At 39.5% G+C, this 27,162-nt stretch overlaps 1 protein-coding gene across 2 annotated transcripts in view; it reads right to left on the bottom strand.

Moving 5' to 3' along the window:
- The window catches only part of LOC121419139 (acetylcholine receptor subunit alpha-like 2), a 28,419-nt gene extending 1,590 nt beyond the window's left edge, over nucleotides 1-26,829 (bottom strand). The window contains exons 1-5 of one of the 2 annotated variants that reach the window (XM_041613467.1): nucleotides 26,326-26,829; nucleotides 5,621-5,751; nucleotides 4,823-4,867; nucleotides 2,429-2,535; nucleotides 450-1,158 (exon numbers count right to left, since the gene is read on the bottom strand). In XM_041613467.1, the coding sequence (XP_041469401.1) occupies nucleotides 450-1,158; nucleotides 2,429-2,535; nucleotides 4,823-4,867; nucleotides 5,621-5,751; nucleotides 26,326-26,416 (1,083 nt within the window). In that variant the 5' untranslated portion in view covers nucleotides 26,417-26,829. Of the gene's footprint in view, nucleotides 1-449; nucleotides 1,159-2,428; nucleotides 2,536-4,822; nucleotides 4,868-5,620; nucleotides 5,752-7,116; nucleotides 7,174-26,325 lie in introns of those variants that run through there. The other variant, XM_041613468.1, reaches the window with a different exon arrangement.
- Nucleotides 26,830-27,162: the final 333 nt, after the last annotated feature.

Here is a 27,162-nt window from a genome sequence, read left to right as displayed (position 1 = left end):
CTGCATTTCTTTCTCTTCCTGTATAGAGTTTTTACATTATAGTCATTATGAAAATGTGTAACATTTCAGCAGGATAAATACTGCTACTTTTTATTAAAAATGTCAATAGAGATTATAATGCACCAGGAATTATTTTTCCAGGGGCTAAAATGTTGTTTTCCCAGGAGTATTAATATTTGTACATGGAATATAGCCATGATGACAACACACTGATTACGATATATGCAAGACAATTATATAATTTCCATTTGATAAGTAAACACTAATGATATACTGAAGATATTGATATATTGAGCACTTTCTATTAGTTGATGTGGTGCTTTATAAATAACCAAGGAGTTACCACCAATGTTTTCATTTCTTTCTTCAGATAACTAGAAAATAATGCTTTTGTTAGTCTTTGCCTTTTGGCTCTCAATATCTAACAGCAAATATATTAAACAACTTACAGCTATGGTCAGCAACTGCTCCCCATCCTCTTCAGTATTGCCCTCTTTAGTTTTGAATCTCTTCAGCAATGGAAGGACAAAGAACAACAATAAAACAGCAGCAATGATGAGAAAAATATAAACCGTTGAAAAGAGCATAAAGTTGTACAAGTCTGTTTGTTCATGGGACTGGATCTGCACGAGAACGCTGAATCCTGCAAGGATGAGTTGTCCAAGAAACGCCATCCCTACCATAAGAATCCTCTCTCCTGCCATTGGTGGGAGAAAGAACACACCCAGTGCTGCAAGTGATGTCATGATGGATGGTGCCACTAACTGAATAGGGGTGTTTGTCGTTGCTGTCTTCCTGATCATGTTGAAGTCGAAGGTTGCCAAGGAGATCGGTCCATGGGGGCTTGGTCTTGATTGCACCTCCTGCTTGATAGTCACTCCATCCAGCCACCACTCATCCTTAATGTCTTCAAGAGCTGTGACATCAGGTGGTGTGGCGTGGTACAAAATGGCGTCAAGAGACTGGATTGCACAACCCATTTTCAATGTACACCTCCGTCTTGTCTTCCCATTCATTGCATCATCCAAACCATCGCTGCTTTCGTCACTTGGCTTTCCTTTGACACATGGTAAAGAGACTTCCATGATACTCACATCGGCCACCTTTCCACTCGTAAAAACAAGAACATTTTTAGAGCTGGTCTCCTTGGTAGCTACCCTGAAAGATAAAAAAATTATGAGAAATCACCAGACAATAAAAGCATGTTTTAAGTTAAATATCATTTTGTTTCTGTTTTTCTTGAATCGTGTGAATGCCGGGGTCTCTGAGAAGGCAGGATGAAAAGACAGACTGAATTTAGATGACCCTATTATGATAAAACCCAGGAATAAAACCAAAATGAATGTTAAACCATTGTACAAGAACATATCCTATTTACGTATGTGTAGATGCATTGGTTGTATATATGATTTTGGTCTAATTACCATTTGGTCTTATCAAAACTTGTTCTTATATATCCACTCATGGTAATTGTCTTCTTACCTGTTAGACATAAATTTTTAAGAAAATACTCTGATTGGAATGTCTTCCAAACTTTTTAATTAGCTTCTTGAATGAACAATTGCATAGGAAGCAATAGAAATAAGCTCTTTCTCTGATGCTTTAGAATGTTTCAGCCTCTTTTGCTGTTAAAACTGAGGATAGACTTAGAATAGTCTGATCTAACTAGGTTTTACATGTGTGTGTATTTTAAGAAAGTGAAGTGAGATATCATCTAAACTCTTTTAAGGCTACATACCAAAACTTTTTAATTGATTTAGAAGAAATGAACAAGAAGGCAATATGTTGTCAACAATACTTCATATAACTATACAGATCTTTAATATGGTTTACCACCTGTTGGTCTAATTGCTATTTGGTCCAATTAACACTTATATCCATGGGCTACTTGTCATTTTCTGAGTATTAGACAAACTAGCTTAATAAGGATATTGATATGCATATGTTGTAGAGTAAGTCTGGTTGAATGTTATATTGGATGAAGCCAAACGTGTATTAGGTGAATTGAGATTAGACTGAGTGACAACTATTCTTCGGATTATAAATTTACATAAATCATTTTTAAAGCAGTCACCATGTATAAATGAATCCTAATGTTTTTAATAGGAAGCCATAGTAGTGATGTGGGTTGTATTTTTCTGCTCATTAGAAAGATTTGTAACAATTCTTCTCAAAACATCTTTCTCAACCTGTGTACTTTCCCAATGTAATTATTTATTATTGGAATAGGCTCAATTGTAGCTGTACTTGGGAGAAACTCCAATCCATCAAATCTATCTTTGTGTTTTGACAGATGTATGAATCATCTTATTTCATCTGTGTGTTTTGAAAGATGTATTAAAACTATTTTTTGTGGATATTGCAAGTATCTAATTGTAGTGATCTCATCCAAGGCAAGGAGCGATATTGGATGATTACTTTGACATACCCCATGTGTAATGTAGTATCAGGTTCCCAAACAGCATGTCTTGGAATGTAGATAGATGTTATGTTATACTCCTCCATGTCCCAAGATAGTGTCGGGTCCATCCAACTCTGTATGATTGAAGATGAATGGGCAAGAGACGACAGGAAGGAGAGAGAGGGGGGAGACAGGGGTCATGTATCAGGAGAGGGGTGGAGAAGAGTTGGAAGAGGGAGAAAGAAGTAGGGAAGAGAGAGAGAGAGAGAAAGTAGAATATGGAGAAGTGAAGAAAGAAAGAAGGGGGTTGTTGTAGAGTTATAGGAGAGAGGGGAGGGAAGAGATGTACAGAGGACAGGTTAGAGAAGCGTTCAAGTGAAAAGGAGGGAGAAAGATGAAGATAATCAGATGGTGAGAGAGAAAGCACACAAAGAGAGATGATAAGAGATCGACAGAGAGGTGGGAGAGGTGGTGATGAGAGAGGGGGCACGTAAAAGAAGATGAATAGAAAGATGAGGGGGATATAAAGATTTAGGAATAAAGAAAGGAGAGAAGGAATAAAATACAGAAATAGGTAAAGCGCCCATCATGAAACAATTAGAGAGAAACTTGTTTAACGATTTTCACGTTCGGCTCACTACTCTGTATAGGGGAAGGCGGGGTAAGTTGAGCATAGGGGCAAGTTGAGCCACCACCCCCAGGCTATAATAAAGAATGAGTCAGACATTGTGGTGGTGTCATGTATTGATGACCCATTGTATAACCCTTAACTCAACCACCTTATTTCCAACTTTGAACAAAAAGTACTTATTTAGAGGGAAAAATGCAAATTTCAGCCAAAAAAAGTAAAAAAAAAGGGTGTGAAATAGATAAGTGCTTTTTACCCAAACACGTCTTTGAATATATTATAGATATAAGAACAATATTGTCAGTCCAGGCATGGATTCTCATTCTTGTCATAGTCTTTTAAATGATGAATGCATAAGAAATTTGTGGATGTGAAAATATCGCAATAAGTTCGGACTGGGGTAATTTAAGCCAAATCAACATGGGGCAAGTTGAGCCATGTTAATTCTTATGGTGATGTATAATAAAAAAAAAAAGTAAAAAACATAAAAAGCCATTGATATGCAGGCAGAAAGGAGCAAATTCACATGACAGTTCTTTTACTTTTAGATGTTAGTATTTATAGAGAATTAGCAAGTGAAAAGACTTTAAATGAAAAATTGACATCCTGGTTCTTCCCGCATACATTTTTTACATAGTTTTTGTGGCTCAACTTACCCCAGACGGTGGCACAACTTACCCCATATATGGGGCAAGTTGAGCCATTTGACATCGGTTTTTTTTCAAAGGTCACGATGACTTTCAGTGTGGGGGTAGAAAGTTATATGTAGGTGAAAAACATTTCCAAAGAATCAAATTTAAAGGCGTGGTACTTATTTCTACAATATTACTAGTCATATTAATTCTAACATGCAAAATGCAAAAAGTGTCACAACTTACCCCGCCTTCCCCTATCTCTCAATTCGCAAATAATAGCGCAACAAATTTAACAATTGCTAATGATGAGCATTAATTGTCTTCCATGTCCTTATTCGGGGAATTCTTCTTCAATAATCATTTAGGATAAATACATATTTCCAATTGAAAATATATAGGCCAAAGTCAAGGGCATTTTAAAGTTGCAAAAAGTCTTCCTAAATAATTTCTCGAATTTTATGCTTGTATCGTTCCCACCTCACCGGCCATTTTGATTATGGACCAATATGTAGATCTATTTTGAATGTATTTCCGAGCAAAATTAATCGTTTACTGCTGAAAAATAAAACACATATACTTCGATGCAGTGGGCGTTTTGTCCATGGCAAATGAAAGGGGAGGTCCCTTCGTGTATACCCTTGATTGAACCCGTGATTGATTTACAAGCTGCTGTGTGAATCTCACTAGACCATAATCTAGCATCATTGTCTGGAAGATCATTAAAGGAAACGTCCATCCTCAAAAATGGGAAAATAATGGAAAGATAAATTTCATGAAGGTTTTTCGAAATAAAAATGAATGTTCATCATTTTCATTTTGTGACGTCATATGCGAACATCTGTCTCCGTAGGCCCACGCCCTGATTTCCACAACTTGCCATTAATTTGGGAATGTTTAATGACTGATTAGTATTTCTATATAAAATGTGTACAAAATTATTCTCATAGAAATTTACATGTTGCGAAACTGCTCGGACGTGTCGTCACGAACTTACAATTTTAAAACATTCATAACTTTGTTATTCTTTGATAGACTTCCGCTGAACCTTTATTAATATATATTTCTTATTTCTATGCTTTTATTGTCACTAACTTGGTGACGGTGGATTTCCCCTTTTATTAAAATGACCTCCTTTGTTTCAAACAAATACAATATTACCTGATAAAGTCCGAAGCATACTTTTACGGTGCCATCCGCTTCATTCTATTGGGGAAAAAGAAAAGAAATTAATGTAAATTAAGTGTGCTGTTGGGGACATGCATTACAGGGAAAAAAAAGAAATTCACAGAGGGGGGTGGTGTTGATATTTAGGTGCACATGCTAACTTCTAGAATCTGACAATTAATGCACCTGTGTGTTGCACACTCCCGAGGACCTTTTCATGAAAGTTGTTACCGCGAACACGTCAATACCCGACAGTCATCGAAGTTAAAATCTGACATGTGCGTCTTATAATCAATCAAAATGAAGGAAATATGTAAGATGTTATACTATTCGTCAAATGAAAAATGATGATAAAATTAAACGGGTCATGATTAACATGTAGATTTAAACAGAGTTATTCTACAATCTTCAAAAAAAAATTGATCCATGAAATATTTCCACGTGCTATTATCGCCCTTTATAGTTTTGAGTAGCAGATTTCAATAAGGACATTTCGAACAATCCCCGACTAAATTTTGCTTCGTGCTTCCCGTCAGGACTGCTGCCCGTTGATAAAACATTGGCCCTTTCTGATTATGTTGGTTAAGTGGTTTTTTAAGAGGTGGTGGTCAGAAAAAAAGGGTACAAATGAATAAGTTTGTGACAACTTGTGTAACTCTGCTCGGACATGATTTAAAAAATAACCCTCAAGACAGTTAAGAGCGCTCTTGCTTACCTACTTGAGGTTGGTCTGAAAATTGATGGATGCGGTTTTTTGATAATCAGTAATAAACAATCAGGATCGATTCTTACCACTTGCCCAATTTGATGTATCGATAACGCCACATTAATGGTAACAGCAACCGTATCTTGGTTGGGTGACATCAGCGCCTGGTAATCCATTAACATCTTCGTATATAGGCGCGATCGAACAGTATTGCCCGCTGATAGAAGACATAAAACATATAAGCGATGGAATGATTAGTTGTATAGCCTCATCCCCTTTCCCTCCACATATACTACTACTACTACTACTACTATTACTACTACTACTACTACTATTACTACTACTACTACTACTACTACATGTACTACTACTATACTACTATATACTACTACTACTACTACTACTACTACTACTACCACTCCCTCTACTGCTACTCCGGGCTGCTACTACTACTTCTAATGCTACTGCCATTATTATTACTACTACTACTACTATTACTACTACTACTTCTACTACTACTATAGTACTACTACTACTACTATACTACTACTACTACTACTACTGCTAATACTAACTACTACTACTAACGTACTAATGCTGCTGCTGCTGTTGTTGTTGGTGGTGGTGGTGTGCTGCTGCTGCTGCTGCTACTACCACAACTACTTGTACCTACACTGTAAAACTGCGGTGTTAAAACTGACACCAATTGGTGTTAATAGAGGATCACACACTAAGGTGTTAAAATAACACCCTAGAGATTGAACATAACACCAAAGAGTGTAAATGAAACAACCATATGTGTTGTAATAACATCTATAGGTGTAAAACTAACACCAACAATTTAACATCGGTGTAAAATAACTGGTGTAGTCCTCTATGTATACCGGTTAACACTGCAGTTGTTGCTGTGTTCTATACGCCTACCACCACTTTGTTGCCACCACTATATTTTCTCCATATCCTGATAACATAAGGTGCTCATAGTGGTTCTGTAAAATCCATCTCCAGAGATCAGTGTGGCGATCGGAATAGGAGATTGTCATTTAATTTCAGCTCGTATGCCAAAGAGAAACCAGATATCAATGATGAGCCTCACCCCATCCCACTCTCCTGCCCTATTTTCATCTCTCGGTGCCCCTTGACATGCTTGATGAATTCAACCACTCGACTCTCCATCCATACTTTACATACGCCCGTCTCGGCGACGGGACGTATAATGGTAACACGCTCAGTGTCCTTCCGTCCGGCCGTCTGTCTGTCCGTCCGTCGTCCGAGGTCGTTAACTATTCCTTGTAAACGCGATAACTTCAGTTTAACTCAACCTACATGACCTAGGCTCATATAATTTGGCGTGTAGCATGGATCCCAGGAATCTTTTGATTTTGAGGTCAGAAGGTCAAAGGTCAAGGCCACAGTGACATTTTTCATCTTACCCTTCTGCAGTCCTTGTAAACGCGTTAACTTCAGTTTTACTTAACCTAGGCTTATATAATTTGGTGTGTGTGATACTAGCATGGATCCCAGGAAGCCTATTGATTTTTAGATCAAATGTCAAGATCACAGAGACATGTTTTCATCTTACCCTTCTGAAGTTCTTGTTAACATGCTAACTTTAGTTGAACTCAACCGAGACTCATATAATTTGGTGTGTATGATATTAGGATAGATCCTAGCAATTCTATTGATTTGAGGTCAGAAAGTCAAAGGTAGAGTCGCTTGTCTTGCTTGACCAATAGCTCCGTTTTCCGCGTTAGACTGGCGTATTATGTGCTCGCCTTTGCGACACTCTGGTTTGACATTCAGCGCAATATATTTTTTTTTCGGAAAGAATGAAATTATACCCTTGCGTGTACGAAGTTGATTTATATCATGTGGCATGTGATCATGACCATTGACCTGCCTTTTATTAGAACATTGTAGACATCCTGTTGTGATCTCTGCTGTTCTAATCTCTGTTACCAACAATATCATTGTTTGACTCTCAATCATAATATCATGTATCAAATTGCTTTCCATGAAAAACTTATTTATCAACATGGAGTCATTGGGCGCAAACAGCAGAGGTCGAAATTGATGAGAATGTAAAAAATATTCGCGGAAGCAGGTGGATATTATATTTTTGGAATTGAGTTTCACAAAAAATGGTAACAGGGACGAATTTGCCATTATTAACTTATTTGTTAGATTGTTATTTTTCCATTTCCGGTTGTAGCCTATGATAAATTCAGCCAATTCAGCGCGTAATTAGATAACCCCTTCAAAATCAAAAAAAAATTTAAAGAATTCGTTTCCCTTGTTTTGAATATGTTTTCAATTTTCTTACTTTTCCACTTATCCTGTATCCTCTCAGATTTTTGTAATGTTTTTCTTATAACCATTCTTCATCTTCTAAGTATCGTCAACAATTGAATATTTTCAAACATGCTCATGATAATTGCTAAAATAATGTCATTAAATTTCGTTCTGGAGGGGGGGGGTCTTATCAAAATTGTTGTCGATTCTTGCGTCACCAAAAGTACCAAAACATGAGCTTCAAATTCCTTCATCATTATCTCCACAATATCTTGAAATAAGGCATTAAAACCCATAAAATTATGTACACAATTCAATTTATTTTTCGGAAAGCGTTATAGATAAAATAATCATGATAATTACTGTTAGAATAAGTCAACAATAAATACTAATAATTATGATAATCATGATTATGATGATGATGATGATCGAATGATCGGATGATGATGATGATTAGAAATTTATATCAAATAGGCTCGAAAATCCAGATATCAATTTTGATACCGGTCAATGTTATTTCAATTTCATTTTCTGAGTGTATAACGTTATTGTTTGTCCATCATCCCTAATTAATCCACGCATGAGTAGGCCATTATATTTCGAGTGTTCAGTAGAACGAAAATAATTAATTGCAAAATAAATTGATTGTTGAAACACGAAGATGACACGGACTTCTGCAGATAGTTCCACCATTAAAGCGTGGCATGCAAAATAAAGGCCGTTTAAAATTGGGAATATAGGCCTATACTGATATACTTTATATTGACTGAGTGGAATTTCGGTTAAGGGCTTTTTGTACTATCGCCAAGGGAAAGGAACCGTTTTGCCACCTCTTGTAAATGTGTTTGAAATCAATCGTACCATTCACAAATATAACAATCGAAAAAGTTTTTTTTTAATCATATCTGGAATATAAATAAACAGTATATGCAAAAATCGGTCAGATATACAGTATAGAACTCATTGCCAATTTCTATTACGTGGAACGTCTTCTTGAATCCTTCAAAAACAACATCTTATAGTTTATTTGTTATCAAACCAATTAATTTCCATCTTGTACCTGAAACCATTCAGTATTTACAATGATTTAGTCTCTATAAAATTCCACCTGAGTGAGAGATGGGAGTGGGTGAGAACGAGGGGGCAAGACGTTGATTCAAATACATGCGCCATTTATATATTTTTTATTTAACTCTACTCTGTCTTTAATTCACCTTTTGGACTCCTGTCATGTACAAGCTTTTCAAAAAACTTTCTACACAGATGTTCCTTTTATACTTATTTTATTATCTGTTATGCATATTTTTCTTGTATATACATGCGTATTCGTGAATGTAAATATTTTGATGTTTTTAATGGAAAAGAATAAATAAATCAAGTGGAATAGGCAGGATAATGTCAAATAGTTAATGGTTGCCCGAAATACAATTACTACATGTGCAGCTACCGTTAACTTGTGAACGCATTTTTATAACCAACAGAGTGTATATTATGCAGATGACGTAGTTGATATCATGCGAACTCAGATCTGTTTCCATCTTGCAATTATTAATATAATAATTTATATAACTTTTGAATAGTGCAATTCTCAACCTGTAAGGACTCTCAATGCATAATACTCCCAATATAAAATCACATATAATTTAGAACAGTTGGAAATAGCTTAATGTTTTATAATACACTGAAACAACAACAAAATCGATAATTACATGGGGCCTAACTACCGGATTAATATTATTCAAAGCTGTATTAAAATGCCCCCCCCCCCCCCCCGATGAGAATGTCATAGAATACATGACTGACAATAGTAGATGCTTTTTGACGGAGCTTATTTACAAGTTATGACATTCATAATCATCTCATCTTTTCACAATTGTTTTTCCTTGCCAAATAAATGCACTATTATTATTGAAATTATTCAAATTCAGATTGTTTTATTCTTTCAGTAAAACCATACTTAAATACAAGTATGATATAGTTAAAATACATGTATTACAAATCGGTGTATAATTATGAAATTGCATTATGATTCAGAGTTGTACTGAGGGGTAGCAGCCAAAGGCGTTACTGCGGCAGCCCGAACACGTACACGTACTGTCGAGGTCCCCGGGGCAACCAAAGGGGGAAATCCTTATACACAGGCCGACCTATTTTACTAACAAACAATATTATGCTATACAGTGCGTATCAAAAAAAAAAGTTTACACTTTGAAAAAGCTCTAGGAATTATAAAATATACAACATGTGGGTAATTGTTTTACATATAATCTTGGGTTTGGGTCTCATCTATCAAATGAAAGTAAAAGTTTTGACAGAAAATTACACTTGAGTGAGCACTGTCCATTTTTGTATAGCTCGCTGAAATCTGTTTGCGCACAAATGCTTGTTTTCACACCGTGTCAAGGGGAAAGGGCGAAATCAAACTTACCCTGCGAAACATTTTTCATACATTTCCCTTGCATTTTTAGTCAATTTGGATAAAACGGATACATTTAAGCATTTTGTAACAATTTTGCCACCTAAATTGAAATTTCAACACTTAGTAAGCATAAGATTTGAGGACATAACTGAATCTGAACAAAAGTATACATCAGACATCTCCAGCATTTTTTTTCACTAAGTTTTTATAATTTAAAGTGGGTTTACATGTTATTTTTTATTTAATACTTGTTTCTCCCGACTTTCCCCAAGCTTGACAATGGTTACCAAAATGAAAATCAAGCCTAAGCAATTTCATGTAAATCACAGCTCAGTGTAAAGCAAATATCGGCTTGATTGCCTCGGTTTGTGGGGAAGTGGGGTGGGACGCAATGCACTCTTCGAAGTGTTTTGGGCAAGGGAACAAGTTAAAAAAAAGTAAAAGATATCTTTAAATCAATTTTACTGGCTAAATTCCATGTGTTCTTCATGATTAAGGTCTAATTTCATTCGCATAACTATTTCAAAGTTCGGCTGAAATTATTTTTCACTAACTTTTCAAAAGTAAGTTGTGCTCACTCAAGCGGAAATATTTTTCAATATTTATATCGTAATTCGCTTAAATGGATCTATACCAGTGTTAAAATGTAGAAAAATCTTCAGGATATTACAAATGTATAATCTTACAGGATTTTTTCAAAGTGTAAACTTTTTGTTGATACGCACTGTATACTTTTATATACCATACATACAATAAGTACATTAAACTAACTTATTCAAAAACAATATGCTTGTACATTAACGAATACTTTTATAAAAATGAAAATCCATAATTTATTGTTTGAAATGGACATGAAATGAAATACTCCGAAAATTTGCTTTGCCCAATTGATCGTGGGCCCGGCAGCCACCGTGCAGCGCCAGATCGACGAGGCTCTATCCCTTTAATTGTTGAACGCCAAACAGGGCAGCAGCAACTCCCATCTTTTAACGTCTTTTGTTCTGAAACGGCCGGGTTTGAACCCCCGACCTCCCGGTTGTGAGACGGACGCTCTACCAACTGAGCCAACACACCGGTTATATATGCTTCCTAAATATACGTTTGCTTTTAAATTTGCGTAGAGGCTATTAAGTAATACAAGTGGAATGCCTCTGGCCGTCTCACCTGCATCACGCGGTTCAATATAGCAGCAGTGCTGACTTTGAATACTACTCTAACTCGCACAAGATGTTCAGTGATACATGGTTACTCTTATGTCCACTTTTTATGAACTAGACCAACAAACTTACAGAGATATGATGGTTATTTAACAAAAAAACCCAACATTGCCAAAGTTCATTGACCTTACATGACCTTTGACCTTGATCATGTGACCTGAAACTCGAACAGGATGTTCAGTGATACTTGATTACTCTTATGTACAAATTTCATGAATCAGATCCATAAACTTTCAAAGTTATGATGGTAATTCAACAGATACTCCGATTCGGCCAAAGTTCATTGACCTTTGACCTTGGTCATGTGACCTGAAATGCGCACAGGATGTTCAGTGATACTTGATTACTCTAATGTCCAAGTTTAATGAACTAGACCAATAAACTTTCAAAGTTATGATGGTAATTCAACAGATACTCCGATTCGGCCAAAGTTCATTGACCCTAAATGACCTTTGACCTTAATCATGAGACCTGAAACTTGCACAAAATTTTCAGTGATGCTTGATTACTATAATGTCAAAGTTTCATGAATCAGATCCATAAACTTTCAAAGTTATGATGATAATTCAACAGATTCACCCAATTCGGCCAAAGTTCATTGACCTTTGACCTTGGTCATGTGACCTGAAATGCGCACAGGATGTTCAGTGATACTTGATTACTCTAATGTCCAAGTTTAATGAACTAGACCAAAAAACTTTCAAAGTTATGATGGTAATTCAACAGATACTCCGATTCGGCCAAAGTTCATTGACCCTAAATGACCTTTGACCTTAATCATGAGACCTGAAACTGCACACAATTTTCAGTGATGCTTGATTACTATAATGTCCAAGTTTCATGAATCAGATCCATAAACTTTCAAAGTTATGATGGGAATTCAACAGATATCCCCAATTTGGCCAAAGTTCATTGACCCTAAATGACCTTTGACCTTGGTCATGTGACGTGAAACTCATGTAGGATGTTCAGTGATACTTGATTAACCTTATATCCAAGTTTCATGAACTAGGTTCATATATTTTCTAAGTTATGATGACATTTCAAAAACTTAACCTCAGGTTAAGATTTCGATGTTGATTCCTCCAACATGGTCTAAGTTCATTGACCCTAAATGACCTTTGACCTTGGTCATGTGACATGAAACTCTATTAGGATGTTCAGTAATACTTGATTAACCTTATGGCCAAGTTTTATTAACTAGGTCCATATACTTTCTAAGTTATGACGTCATTTCAAAAACTTAACCTCAGGTTACGATTTGATGTTGACGCCGCCGCCGCCGCCGTCGCCGTCGGAAAAGCGGCGCCTATAGTCTCACTTTGCTTCGCAGGTGAGACAAAAACTAGAATACAATATTAATGCTAAGACAATTAAATACAACGCAAAAGATTTGAAGAAAATAATGCGCATGTTCGATTCGGTATACTCACTACCTTTCAGCAAGTCAATTATTTTTTAAGAGATTTTTTTATAAAGGGATTCAGCTACTACGTCAAATCTTTATACTGTCATTATTATTGATAACAATAGTAGTAGCAACAACAATAAATTGATATACTTTCTATAAAAAAAGGGGGGATCTTAGCATTCATGACAGAGCTGTCAACTTTATGGTGTTTTCTTTTACAACGTCAAAACGACATTTCTTTTATTCAGTATTTAACCCAACTATCATCGAATTATTTGTGTCGTCTTTCCACTGGTAATTTTCAGCTCGCGCTCCGCATTCGCATCAATTGTTTGGTTAATATAACTTGGCTGTATGTCATCACTTGATGCGTTCTGGGCAGCTTGACTGTCTGTCATCACTCGACGTTCTGTTCATTTTGACTTTCTGTCTGCACTCGACGTTCTGTTCATCTTGTCTGTCTGTCTTCACCCGACGTTTTGTTTATCTTGTCTGTCTTCACTCGACGTTCTGTTCTTGTCTGTCTTCACTCGACGTTCTGTTCATCTTGTCGGTCTGTCTTCGCTCGACATTCTGTTCATCTTGTCGATCTGTCATCACTCGACGTTCTGTGCAGCTTGACCGTCCGTCATCATTCGATGTTCTGGCAAGCTTGACTGTAATCACTCGAAGTTCTGGGTAGCTTGTCGGTCTTTCTTCGCTGGAAATTCTGTTCATCTTGTCGATCTGTTATCACTCGACGTTCTGGGCAGCTTGTCGGTCTGTCTTCACTTGGCGTTCTTGGCAGCTTGACCGTCTGTCATCACTCGACGTTCTTGGTAGCTTGACTGTCTGCCATCACTCGACGTTCTTGGTAGCTTGACTCAGTTGACTGTCTGCCATCACTCGACGTTCTGGGCAGCTTGGCCGTATGTCATCACTCGATTTTCTGGGCAGCTTGACTGCCATCACTCGACGTTCTGGCTAGCTTGTCGGTCTGTCTTCGCTCGAAATTCTGTTCATCTTGTCGGTCTTTCTCCGCTGGACATTCTGTTCATCTTGTCGATCTGTCATCACTCGACGTTCTGGGCAGCTTGACCGTCTGTCATCACTCGATGTTCTGGGCAGCTTGTCTGCCTGTCTTTAATCGACGTTCTGGGCAGCTTGACCGTCTGTCATCACTCGACGTTCTGGGCAGCTTGACCGTCTGTCATCACTCGACGTTCTGGGCAGCTTGACCGTCTGACATCCCTCATCAGATAATCTACTCTGCTTCAAGTTGCATATCTTTTTTCATCACCTATCTCATGAAAATGTCACAATTCAGGAAAAAATAAATAATGAAAATGAAATAAAAAGAAAAAAATAAATGACTTAGCATGTTTAGTAACATCTTTTTCTGAGCGTTATGAACATGTCTTTATCATACATATTTTTTTTTCATGTTGTTTATCTAATGATAAAGCATGACGGGTCAGAGAGATTGCCGACCATTTCGATATTTAAAGTTTGGTTGAAAAAAAAATGGAAAAGGGGTGGGGAAAAGAAGAAAATGTGAGAAAATAAAAGAAAACATATTTAAAAACAATTATTTGGGCCTATTGATTACCCTGGAGAAGTCAAAATTACAACCATTTTGCCAAGAAATTGATGACAGCCCCCATATAAAGAAATAACTTGGCGTCATCCCCTCTAAATTGCATCAGAGTGCAATCGAATGTTTAAAGGTGATATGAGTGTGGCTTGCCGTAAAAGCATTTTCTCTCATTGCTGACGGTGGCGGGCGGTGTGCAAAAAAGATCATAGGACATCTGGTGAGGTGTCTTTCCAAGGACTATTCTTCGTATCACCCAAATCGTCTTGGTGAAACTGTTGAGCGATATCTCGTTCTTACGTACAGCGGTTCTACCAAGACCATTTCATGAAACAAGCCCATGAAGAAGATGTTGAAAATCTTTGGAACAACTGTAAATCTATCTTTATGATAAACATGCCCCGTACATTACAGATCGTCTCCAACAAACGGGTGTCAGCCAGACAAAGGGATTATTTCCACAGAAATTCTATAAAACCTGAAACCTTCAATACTGGGAAAATTTGAATATTTCCGCAATAAAGCAACTAATCGCAATAAAAGACTAAAAAAAAGATTTCTACGAAAGTGAAAACTATGCGGAAATGGTGTTTCCCAAAAGTGGTGAATACTTAAACAATTATAACCAAGTAAAAAAGAAATAGGAGAAGTGAAGATAGTTGAAAATGGTGCAGGCAAAAATATCATTGTTGAAATTTTGACAAAGTAATTAAAAGAATTCGCAATGAACCTAGTGCAAGGTACTCAGGTTTGTACAAAACACATTAATAGAATGAATATATTGTTCCTAACTGATGAACGTTCGCTTTTTAAGAAATAAAAGAAGAGTTTACTAAATGTATCTGGGGTTGTGGTCTGCATCTAATTTTTTTGTTGCTGTAAATCTGCTCTTTATATCGCCAAACCGCTCTCAAAATTATTCAATAAGTCACTCCAAACCGGTCAAATTCCAAAAGAATTTAAGAAAGCGAAGATAACACCTATGCACAAAGGATATACTTTTGAACCGAAGAATTACAGGCCAATTTCGCCTCTACCGACACTATCAAAAATATTAGAAAAAAGTAGCCCATCAACAACTTTATGCTAATGACCTCCTATGTGATTGTCAGTCTGGATTCAGGCCTCTTCATTCGACATCTACCTGTTTGACAGAAACAGTTGATTTTATTTTGAATGACATGAACTCTCGTCAAAAAACGGGGGTCTGTTCTTAGACCTACAGAAGGCGTTCGATGTAATTCCAATAGTATTGTTACCTACTCACATTTGTTTTACTATAGACTCTAAACTACTGTGATTTTAGATGTATTTGACTGAAAGGCAACAATGTGCTTCAATAAAGGGAACAACGGATTCCTTTTTAAATGTAAACCAGGCGTTCCTCAAGTATCCATACTTGGCCTCTATTTTTTTGTTTATATTTCAACGATTTAGGAAACTTGAGATCCCTAGACTATGTAGATTTCAAATTGGCAACTGGGTAAGTAAGCTATGACAAGGGGCAAGGACAACTTTCCCATGGACATGTACTTTATCATCATATTTGTGTTTTTTTAATAAGTACCCATTCCCCTTGGGCTGTAATTTAAATATAGCCTAGGTATAGTATATTGTTTTATGTCCCCATGAAAGAAACATATATTTTGAAGAAAAAAAATTAAAAAGAAATGTAATTTTAGCCATTTTATGTATTGGAGTACATCGGAGTACATGGAAGATTAGTCATTGCCTTACATCACTATGACATCACATTTGTGGTCAATTTAAAATCTCCATAGGTATAGTGATTACCAATATTCACAACTTTTAAAAATTCATTGGTTTCTTATTGTTTGTCCAATATTGTTCAAACTTTTACCTAGTATCTTGTTTGGTTTTACTTTTCCTCTTATATATGTCTAAAAGCTTTAATAGCGACAGAATGATTAATATACAAAGAAATTTACAATCCGATCTGGACTTATCGCTGATGTGGTTTACGGTACACCATGTGGAGTATTATAGAAACAGTGGATAGAAGAAGAAAAATAAATGGATAGGCGAGAAAGTGGAAATTTGAGAGTAGAGTAATCTTTCTTGAATGTAGTCCTGAATAGGACTGTAAACCAGAAGAGATTGATGAACTGAAACAGCTTCACTGTCCGTCTTCTTTCCTGAAGACGGACAGTCAACCTGCCCGAAACGTCGAGTCTCTCTACTGCTTCTGCTCATCATCTCTACTCGCCGACTCAAGCCAGCATCTCCTCATCCAGCCTACTACTCAAGCTGTTTCAACTCATCAATCTCTTTCTGGTTTACAGTCCTTTTCAGGACTACATTCAAGAAAGATTACTCTACTCTCAAATTTACACTTTCTCACCTATCCATTTATTTTTCTTCTTCTATCCACTGTTTCTATACTCCACAAGGTAAACCACATCAGCGATTGTACATGCCACTATGCAAAACCTTCAACAACATCTGATCTGAACTTAATTGTAGTACAGTAGAAATTTTTCATACCTGGAAAAGTTGTTAAGTACAAGTTTTTTTTTGTTGATTTGTGTTCTAGATGGGTATTGAAGTAAATTCAGCTTGGTTGAAAACTTTGCAACCTTGAGCAATTTTTTTTTAATTTGCCTAATTAACATAATCATCTAATTAGCATATTACGATATGTAATATGGTACTTCTCTTAAACCAGAACGATTAAAAACATAAATAATGTCATTTTACTCAGAGGTCCTGTGACGAGGAATCGATTTATAGCAATAATTTAATAATTTAATTGTGAAATGGCTCAAAATTAATCGTATGTATTTACATCCACAAAAGACTAAAATTATTATTTTCGGTAATAAACGTAATTTGCAAAATAACACAATCACAATAAAATTTTAGAATACAACTTTGGAGCATGTTGATAATATGAACTACCTATATGAATCATGTTTTACTCTCAATTAAGCTTGTCTTTACAATATTCATCTCTTGTAAAATATCACGTTCTATTGCCTGCATAAGAAGAATTAAATATTTGATCAAAAGAAATCAAATGAAACAGTAATTCTTTGCACTCATATTATCACAACTATTGTTGTACAGCGTGGGGAAATTGTTCGAAAACTAATATAATCCTAATTACAGAAATTGCAGAATAGATATGGTCGCTTGGTTTTGAATACAGACTACTCAACTTCACAATGCTCTTTGTTAACTACACTCGACTGGCAATCTCTTGAACAGAGGATTAAATACAAACAATGTATTCTAATGTACAAAATTTGGAAAGATTCTGCACCAACATATTTGAAACCATACGACCCATTGTTTATAATACTAGACACTCCGTCTACAAATACCATCCCTAAATTTTAATTAAAAAAAGATCATTCTCATTCACTGCAAATTTTATATTTAATAAATTACCATTGTCCGTACAAAACTCCCAAAGTCCCTTAATAGCTTAAAAAAATGCACAGCTTTCACTAACATTCATGCTCTAACTTTGCAACTTGGCCCAGTCATGGTTTATGTTTAAGTTTTTACATATGTTTTCATGGTTTGATTTATGTTATGTTATTTCATCATATTCATTTGCTGTTGTCTATTTACTTCAATAACTCCATACATCTACTTGATTTGCTAGTTCAGCCCTCTGGACTGCCATACCCGAATAGAACTCCCAAGGATTTAAAAAGCGCGAGCGCGCCCTCTCCCGTTCAGGCTTACTACCCATGATCACCGCGCAATTAGCGTCCATCTTCCTCTTTTGCTTTCGGCAAGCCACCTGTCAAGACGTGCTCAGATAAGTCTCCTAAGAGCTCAAATCTTTTTGAGCTTTGGTATATTTTTTTCGCTTATCTGTGGTGCATTCTCCCTTTTAATTTCAATCTTTCCATTTGTGTGTAAGATTGTGTTCAGAATTTACACTTGGCGTGACTTTTTAGACGTGTTTTTGGTGACACTTAAATTGTTTTTCTAACGTTTGAGTTCTCGTCGCGCCGCATCGCTAGCGCGTTCGCGAGGCACCGGGCTTGGCCTGCCTACGTGGCAGCAAGCCTTCACCACCTGTCATGGTTATTGTTCTTCACGTTCAAAGCGTGGTGGCTTTTGGTGCCGTTTTTGAATTAAATTCTAGACAGCCTCTACACTTTGTTGTCGAGGGTGTTGTTATTTCTTTTTGCAGGTTGGGATCTTCAACTCTGTTCCTTCCTTGCTTTCTGGAATTGATTTATTAAGATTTTCGATTGATTATTGATTGATTAATTCTTCAATTCTCTTTCCTTTCTGTTCTGAATAAATTTCCTAATTGATATTTTATTCACAGGCGGATCTTAAAGCACAATTCCTTTTTCCTTCTGTTCTGAATAAATTTCTTGATTGATATTTTATTCACAGGCGGATCTTAAAGCTCAATTCCTTTTCCTTCTGTTCTGAATAAATTTCTTGATTGATATTTTATTCACAGACGCTTCGGGGATTGTTTAATTCGGCTTACGCAATTATACCTGATGATTGTTTGGTTATTCAATCCCCCCTAAAAAAAAAAAAAAAAAAATTTTTGTTCTCTACAGGTGGGGTCTCCTTCCTGTTAGAAATTTTTTTGACCTGTCCCGGAATTGTTTTCTTCGTTCAATTCCCTCTTCCCTCCTAGTCTTATATATTTTTTTTTTTATTTCGACAGGCGGGCTCTACGATTCCCTTTGAGGATTTACTGTGTCGTTCTTCCTCTTGGAATCGTTACTAGAGACGTTCCTCCTTCCTCCTGTTCTGAATTTCTTTACCTTTCCACAGGAGGTTACTTTTTTTTTCCTCTTGGAAATTATCGTAAAATTTCTCTTATCTGGAATTATTTGTCTCTCAATCCCTTTTCTTCCTGCTCTGAAATGCTTGTTTTTGTGTTTCTTCGCAGGTGGAAACTTCGTTCTCTTCTGAACTTGCATTCATTTTTGAATTTTTGTTTCGAATTTTTCCTTCGGGCACAAAAAAAAAAAAAAAAAAAGAGAATATAGTAGGGGAACCTTGTAGGAGTTTCTTTTTTCAAAGTCTCCGACCTCCTTTTTATTTTCTTACAGGCAGATACCTAAACTATTCTTAGGTTCTTCTTCCTCCCTACCCCTCCCCTCTTGTTTTGTTCTGTTTGCTCAAACAAACTCCTTTTAGGAGGAGGGAAAGACCACTCCGGTCTCCACTTTTAATCTAAGCGAGATCTTTGTAAAAAAAAAAAAGAAAAAGAAAAATTCTTGTTTTTCCTTTTTCAGGGTAGAGAGAGGTATCTTTGAATGGGACTAACACAGCCCCAGAGGACCTGGTGCCCTCCACGGGGACCGTCCCGATTGCAAGTTACAGAAGTCGGCCGCCTCCAGGCGAGCAGGAGGGACGCCGCGGTGAGCGCCCAGCGGCGGTGAGTATGAGGGTGCGTCGATCAGCATTCCGAATTTGCGGTCGGATGCTAAGAGAAGGAAGGCCGAGACTGTGGTGCCACGGTCTCGGACAAAGGAAAAAGTGGTAGCCAAGGCTTCCAAGCCTAAACTAGGTCCTGCCGCCGCAGCACCCATAGGGCTATAAGACCCACCGGCTACCGGGTCACCAGAAGTCCGGAGGGAGAGTGCGGTTCTCTCCCCCCGGCACAGGTCAGGATCTCTGCCGTATAAGTCGTCCTCCGTTGACAGCATCGGGAGAGATCGCCCAGCCCCTGACCGCGAGAGGCGTCACACAGACTGTAACCACAATCTGATCGTGACCACAATCTGACCCCGTCAGATTCGGGTGAAGTTTCGTTGTTGGCGGCCGCCCTGCCAGGTCGAAGGAGAGGTCGGCCAGCCCTGTTGCCATGGGCATTCCTCCTTCAGACCCTCTTATCGGTGGCCAGATGTTACAGTCATACATGTTATGCTGCTATATTCTGCTACCGCGAGAGGCGTCACACATTGGGCTGTGACCACAATCTGACCCCGTCAGATTCGGGTGAAGTTTCATTGTCGGCGGCCGCCCTGCCAGGGGCGGCAAATCGTAAGAAATCACCCGTGCCTCTCATGCCTTCTTCTGCCCCGGCCACGCCGGCGGAGCCCGCAGAAAGAGAAGAAGAAGAGGTCGAAGGAGAGGTTGGCCAGCCCTGCTGCCATGGGCGTTCCTCCTTCAGACCCTTGTGTCGGTGGTCAGATGTTACAGCTATTCATGCTGCTACATTCTGCTACCGCGAGAGGCGTCACACATCAGACTGTGACCACAATCTGACCCCGTCAGATTCGGGTGAAGTTTCGTTGTTGACGGCCGCCCTGCCAGGGGCGGCAAATCGTAAGAAATCACCCGTGCCTCTTCTGCCTTCTTCTGCCCCGGCCACTCCGGCGGAGGCCGCGAAGAAGAAGAGGTCGAAGGTGAGGTCGGCCAGCCCTGTTGCCATGGGCGTCCCTCCTTCAGACCCTTGTGTCGGTGGTCAGATGTCACAGCTATTCATGCTGCTACATTCTGCTTTCGGGTAGTGCGGGTTCACCCCACCCTCGACGTCTACTCACCCCGCTGATGCCCCTGAGCACCAAGCGAGACAAGTGGGCAATAACCACCAGACACCCGGGAAATCCTCGAGCGATTCTGTTAAATCGCCAGCCAGTGCACCGACTAACCGGGTGCCCCAAGATCGCGTGTGCTTTCCAGCATTTTCGTCGATCTCAGAGCACGTGTCCCAGCCGACACGCGGGGCCACCCCGGCGCTTACTGGACAACCCCCCGGTTCAGTCCATAGAGCGAGACTCCCTTTACGAGGACAACCCCTATCCCGCGGTCGACTTTTCAGTAAGCGCTCAGGCGCTGCTTGACAAGTATCTACCTCACATCTACCCTCCGAGCGGGGGTATTGATGAAGCAAGGGAGTCCATATTTTCTCGCCCCGCCTCTTCAGGCGCTCCGAGCTCTATCGGCCGAATTGGGGGTCTCGGAGAGTGACGGGGTCGCTCTAGACGAGGCGGCTCCTACGACGAGGAAGCCGCCAGCTCCGTGGGTGTAAACCCACCCCCGCTCTGCTGCTGCCCGGAAGCGCCAGGCTCCGGCGCCGCCGTCTCGAAATTTTCAAGCCTCTCGAGGCTAGCGAGAAGGCAGAGGCAGGGGGGGGGCGATTATTATGCAGGTACTCCCGAATTCGCCCTCTACGTCAAGCTCACATACGGCGATGACTCCTTCAGCGGTAACTCTCTCCATTTCTTCCCCCTAAGCGGGCCCGTAGATTGGAGGTATGAATCTCTTACATACCGCATGCCGCACTTCTCTCGTGAGAATGTTTGGCTGCTTTGAGAGGACAACCTATCACGTCCGCGGACCGTCCGCCCAGGCGACGGGACCGTCGCTTTTCTGGCCTGAACCTCACTTTCTATTCGAAAGTAAGGGTGCCCTGTCTTACTTAGCTCCTACCCTTGCAACGCCAGAGTCAGGGCTAGTACAGACACCCGTTCTCCAGCGATCGCCGCTGAAGAGAGGGCGACTCTGATATGAGCACCATCACCGCTCAGCGGTATGTCTCACTATCTCATAGCTCTCCGAGCTTATGAGTATGTATATCGGATCTGAATGTCACGGCGATTAAAAGTTCTCCTGTGCTTAATAATCGCTATGCCTTCACCACCCGGTGCATTATGGTTATGTTAACCTATTTGTCTCGTATTCGGGCGGCTCGTACGAACCCTGCCCGAGCTGCCATCACCGGTCGTCCCCCCGGACACCGCCGGCAGCACCCGCACCGAATACGTGGAAGGAATCAGCTTTTCATATGCTAGATATCCCTCCTGTTGACATTCACAGCTGTTCCCCGAGTCTTTCCCGGTTGGGTAAACATCATCTCGGAGGAAAGTAACCGCCGTACATCTCATGAGATTGTTGGCTATGTACGTGCGTTCAAACTTGTTTAAAGCCCCAGGATTCTCTGTCGGCATTCTATGCCTACTTTCTGGGCACACCCACCGTACCGGGTCGGCGAGTTCACACCAAACTGTACACCGCCAGACCATCGGTCGAGCTCTAACTGTCTATCTTATAGACTGCCCTCTATGTGGGTCAATCTTGCGGGCGTCTCCGCCGCTCCCTCCTTGTGCGGAGTGGTCTACGGTGGATGTCTTTACCGTGCCCGTTAGTCGAATCGGCTTCTTTCTTAGAAATTTTTTCACGGCACACTCGAGTCGCCCCGCATGCTGCTTTCATCCTCCTTCCATGCAAGGCATGTGGCCAGGGTCACCGCACGACCGAGGATGATGTAACAGTGGATGGATGTATGCTTATGCCTTCCTAACCACGATCACTACGACCCGCCTTCTCTCGGGCCGACTGTGGATGAGCCTCTCCATGTAAGTGATTTACTTCACTGGAGTTCTTCTTTTAGAAATTTAGATTCTCATCCCCCGCTGCTTAGGGCGTCATTTTTGCCGCCCCCCCGCAGCTTTTTGGAGCTCCTTATCTTACCGATATCGGACTGTTCCACGCTGCCGCAACCGGCGCCGGCGGTGCTCGCTCTTACGATCACCTGAGAAACAGGCCTTGTGACTGTTTTCATAAACAACTGGTTCTCACCGCAGACTGATGGAAATTTTGTGATTACTTCCTCAAGTCTCCTTCGCTTGTTTCTTCAAGCGAGGACTTCGACACTCTTAGCCAGTTTCCGTCCCTAACTTGATAGGACAGGGCCGTTGCTACCTCATTCGATTCCGTTGGGAACGTAACGGTTGAGGTATCATATCTGGCGATGTCTGTTCGTTTAGAGCATCTCTTGATGGTCGTTTACACGTAATATCGTGACAGATTTTTTTTCGCCAGCTCCCTCTGGCGTACACTTGCTGCTGCTAGGGATTCCCCCGCCCAGCGGACAGCCATCGCAGCCTAGCCTCACGGGCTCTCTCGGCGATGGTGGCTTGAGCCAAGCCACCTCTTCCACCGCGGGCACTGCACCCTCAGATGGGTGCTTCAATCAGTATGGGAGAAAGGGGATCCTGAGTTCTCTCTCGATCACTCGGTCTAACACACTTTTGTCGTGATGTGTACCGCGCTGTATCCCTGACACGCTCGGTTGAGCTGTTTTGACCAGACTGCTCTATTCTACATAGGCAACATGCCCGCGGCATTCCTTATTAACAGGATGGCACTCAGTCGCTTTCTCGACCCTTGTCTGCCTTACGAGTGGTTTTCTTCCTAAATCCCTACTCTCCGTCGTTCCTGGTCCCCTTCGGACCGCTAGTAACTTTTTACCACAGCTCTCTATCAGAATTCTGCAGATTTCTGCCCTCACGCATTTGAGACAGATATCGAATTCTGGGCGCTTTCTCCCACGCGGAGGCTTCCCCTACAGAAATTTCCAAGCTTGCGGGAAGCGTGCGACTAGCTTGCGCAAGCTTGCGGCATGCTAGTAACTAGCATGCGGTTAGCTTAATAAGCGTGTGATATGCGTGCAGAGTAATAGTTAAGCAATCTTTTAGCGAGCAGGGACTGTTCGCTAGCATGCACTCGCTTATTAAGCGAGTGCCCTGCTAGTCGCATGCTAGTTACTAGCAAGCGGCACGCTTAAATTTCAGTAGGGGTTCTGAGATATCTCGCCTTCTCAGATTGGTCGATTGATCACTTACTGAACCTTAAAAGCTTCAGTTTTCCGATCACGATTCTTGTTGAAATTTTCAACAAATTTCGATTCTTACGCTCTAGTCAGCAGGTGATGTTGTTCTCCTGACACTAGGCCGAGGGCCCATGATACTTAGTATTCCTGAGTATACAGGGCATTCCTCTCGAGGACATTTTTGAGGGCCGCCTTTTGGCGCTCAACTAACTCCTTCACTTCTTTCTACTTGAAGGACATTCCGTCCAGCGAGGCGAGATTTGCTGCTTCGGCGCTTAAAGCAGCTGCGGCTTTTTCCCCCTCTCCCTAAATTTCGTTGTTTTTGTTTTTTCTTTTAAATTTTCTTAGGCTTACAATTGAAAACATGCCTCCCTACGGTTTGAGTCCGTGCTGGTCTAGCAAATCAAGTAGATGTATGGAGTTATTGAAGTAAATTATGAAAATACTTACCTGATTTTCTTATTTACGAGATAACTCATACATCTACTTGATACCCTCCCACCGACCCTCCGCCTTGCGTAGCAACATGTTTCAACGTATGGGCTTGCGAAAGGTGAGGAAGATGGACGCTAATTGCGCGGTGATCATGGGTAGTAAGCCTGAACGGGAGAGGGCGCGCTCGCGCTTTTTAAATCCTTGGGAGTTCTATTCGGGTATGGCAGTCCAGAGGGCTGAACTAGCAAATCAAGTAGATGTATGAGTTATCTCGTAAATAAGAAAATCAGGTAAGTATTTTCATAATTCATTTGCCATGTCTATGTTCTGCTTTTTATTTTATCATGTTTATGTTCTTGTTATGAGTTGGGGGGGGGGGTCGTTGCGGCTTTTTAACTGAACCGGACTATCCTCCATTGTTTTTATCGATTATATAAAATAAAACATGAATAAATAATAGATAAATAATAAATCAAGTCAGTTGTCTAATTTGCATGATCTATCAACTTTGTCGATATATAATCTTATACCATTCTTTCTCTTCAAGGTTTCCGGTGCTTCCTCATCGATCCCCGGTTACTGTTAACATATTCATACCACTTGCTTTGTCTTTATACGCACTGACCATGCAAGATCGATGAAGAACAATGCCCATATCACGCCTCGCCTAACAAAATACCCCAGCCCACAGCAAAGTGGACACTCATGATGGACATATGACATGGCAATAAACTTTATTTTATTCGTTCAAAATATACCTCATATTCACCATGGCACCTCTATTTTACCTTGTTTAAATGAATGTATAAATTATGTTTCCTTGAATATTTGAATGCTCATAGTTTGAGCAAATTATGTATTTCAAAAGTTTTAGAAGTTTTCATTGATCATAAATGAATGACCATTTTATTCATACATGAGTGAATAATATGTCTCCCTTATAATTAGCAGTAATGAATATCTAGTGCACTAAATCAGTTGTCAATCCAATTTTTTTTAGTTTGTAGAGGAAAAAATGAATATTAAACCGTAATTCAATATAGTAAAATACAAAAAGAACAAGTGGGGATATGACATCATCAGTTTGCTCATTAAATATTCATGAAGACATGCCTACAACTATTTCAACGGAATAATGCAAATCTTTAAAATGCCATAACTTTGTTTTTCTTCGTATGATTTTGATCAGATTTTTAGGGTTTCGATTTTCTGATTTCTTATTTTTTGATTAGGCCTATTATTTCAAACCATATTATTTTCAGCCTGGAGTACCCCTTTAATAAGTCGACACCATCAATCGTGAACTGAACGTCATGGTAGATCTATGTGAAATGATAATATGACAATTGAGAGAAGAAAAATGTAGAATTTTTCCTTTGCCCGTGTTTTGATGAATATGGCTCAATGGCAGATGACTAGAATTAAAGATATGGCCGGCACATTTCGGTAAATACTAAAAAGTGAAGTTGTCACACTGTGCAGTATTTTGTTTCTCAATTCGTAAACTTGCCTTGGTATCTAATCGAACTGCAACTTGTAGGGAATCTTTTTCATCTCGGCTAATTGCCAAAGGTCACACTGTCTAGACACTGTAAGATTTTGATAAGGGTATTGGTATATAGAGGCGAGAAACCTGCTAAAACAAAACTTTTCCCCAATATTGGCTGATGAGTTGATATGCATGTTTGTTGGGTAAATCTATGTAATAAGCATTGCCCAATTTTTTGCGCTAGAATTAAACACACAAAACTATTGTTTTTTTCTCTTAAGAAAAAAAAAATAACCGATGAGTTTTCGGTGAATATATGCGCATGTGTCCGACCAAAAGAAAGTATAGTAAAAACAAATGACATTTACTTTTATGCAAACTCACCTGCGAAATGCAGTAAACAAGAAGCGGCTAACAAAAGACATATCATGGTGGTTTTAGCATCAAATGATCCTAGATATGCTATACTGTTCATGCCCGGGCAGTGATGTCAGAGAGCGGAGAGCGACGTGACTGGATTCCCCATCGACCGACTGCCACACTGAAGCTAAAATTCAATTTCCCTTCCCACCCAGCTTACTTCAGACCGGGCTTCAGACTTTCCACCAAATTGATGAGAACCCAAGAATGATGTCATCTGTTTATCTCGACAGTTCTTGTCGTTGTTGTCGTCGGTTGAAATTGGTTTAGGGTTATATTAGCTGTGTGAACTCTGCACTCGGTGCCTCTTGGAATACCCAAGTTTATATGTTATAATCATAATGCTCCACCAGCTGATAAAAGTGGTTTAAGCACACCGTAGAGGTGATGGGGTGAAGGTATTATTAAAGGTACTGGGATTGGGAGGAGATTCATTGTGAAGTGGTGTTTCCATGGCAGCAATCCGTTTGACTGTATTTTGGGATCGTCCTCGTCAAAACAAGACAATGTTTACTCTTTTGAAGTTAGATTATTACCATTCATGACTTGTGATCAACGAATACTAGTAGGTCCTATTAAGTGAAACCTAATCCTCACGTCAAAATAAACTCTTACGTGAGACCAAATGAAATTCCTCATGAAATTGACATAATTCATTAAAAATTGAAATAATTACAGTAATGTTTGACTTATCGCAGACGTATAATATACGTCAGTATGTTTCTTAAAGGAGAATTAAACATTTGAAACAAGATAGCTTGTGTGAAAACAGAAAAATCAAAGAAACAGATCAACGAAAGT

This window comes from Lytechinus variegatus, chromosome 7, assembly GCF_018143015.1.
Source record: "Lytechinus variegatus isolate NC3 chromosome 7, Lvar_3.0, whole genome shotgun sequence".
Lineage (NCBI taxonomy): Eukaryota > Metazoa > Echinodermata > Echinoidea > Temnopleuroida > Toxopneustidae > Lytechinus > Lytechinus variegatus.
The sequence above is the reverse complement of the archived record's forward strand: the minus strand, read 5'-3'. Positions and strand labels throughout refer to the sequence as shown.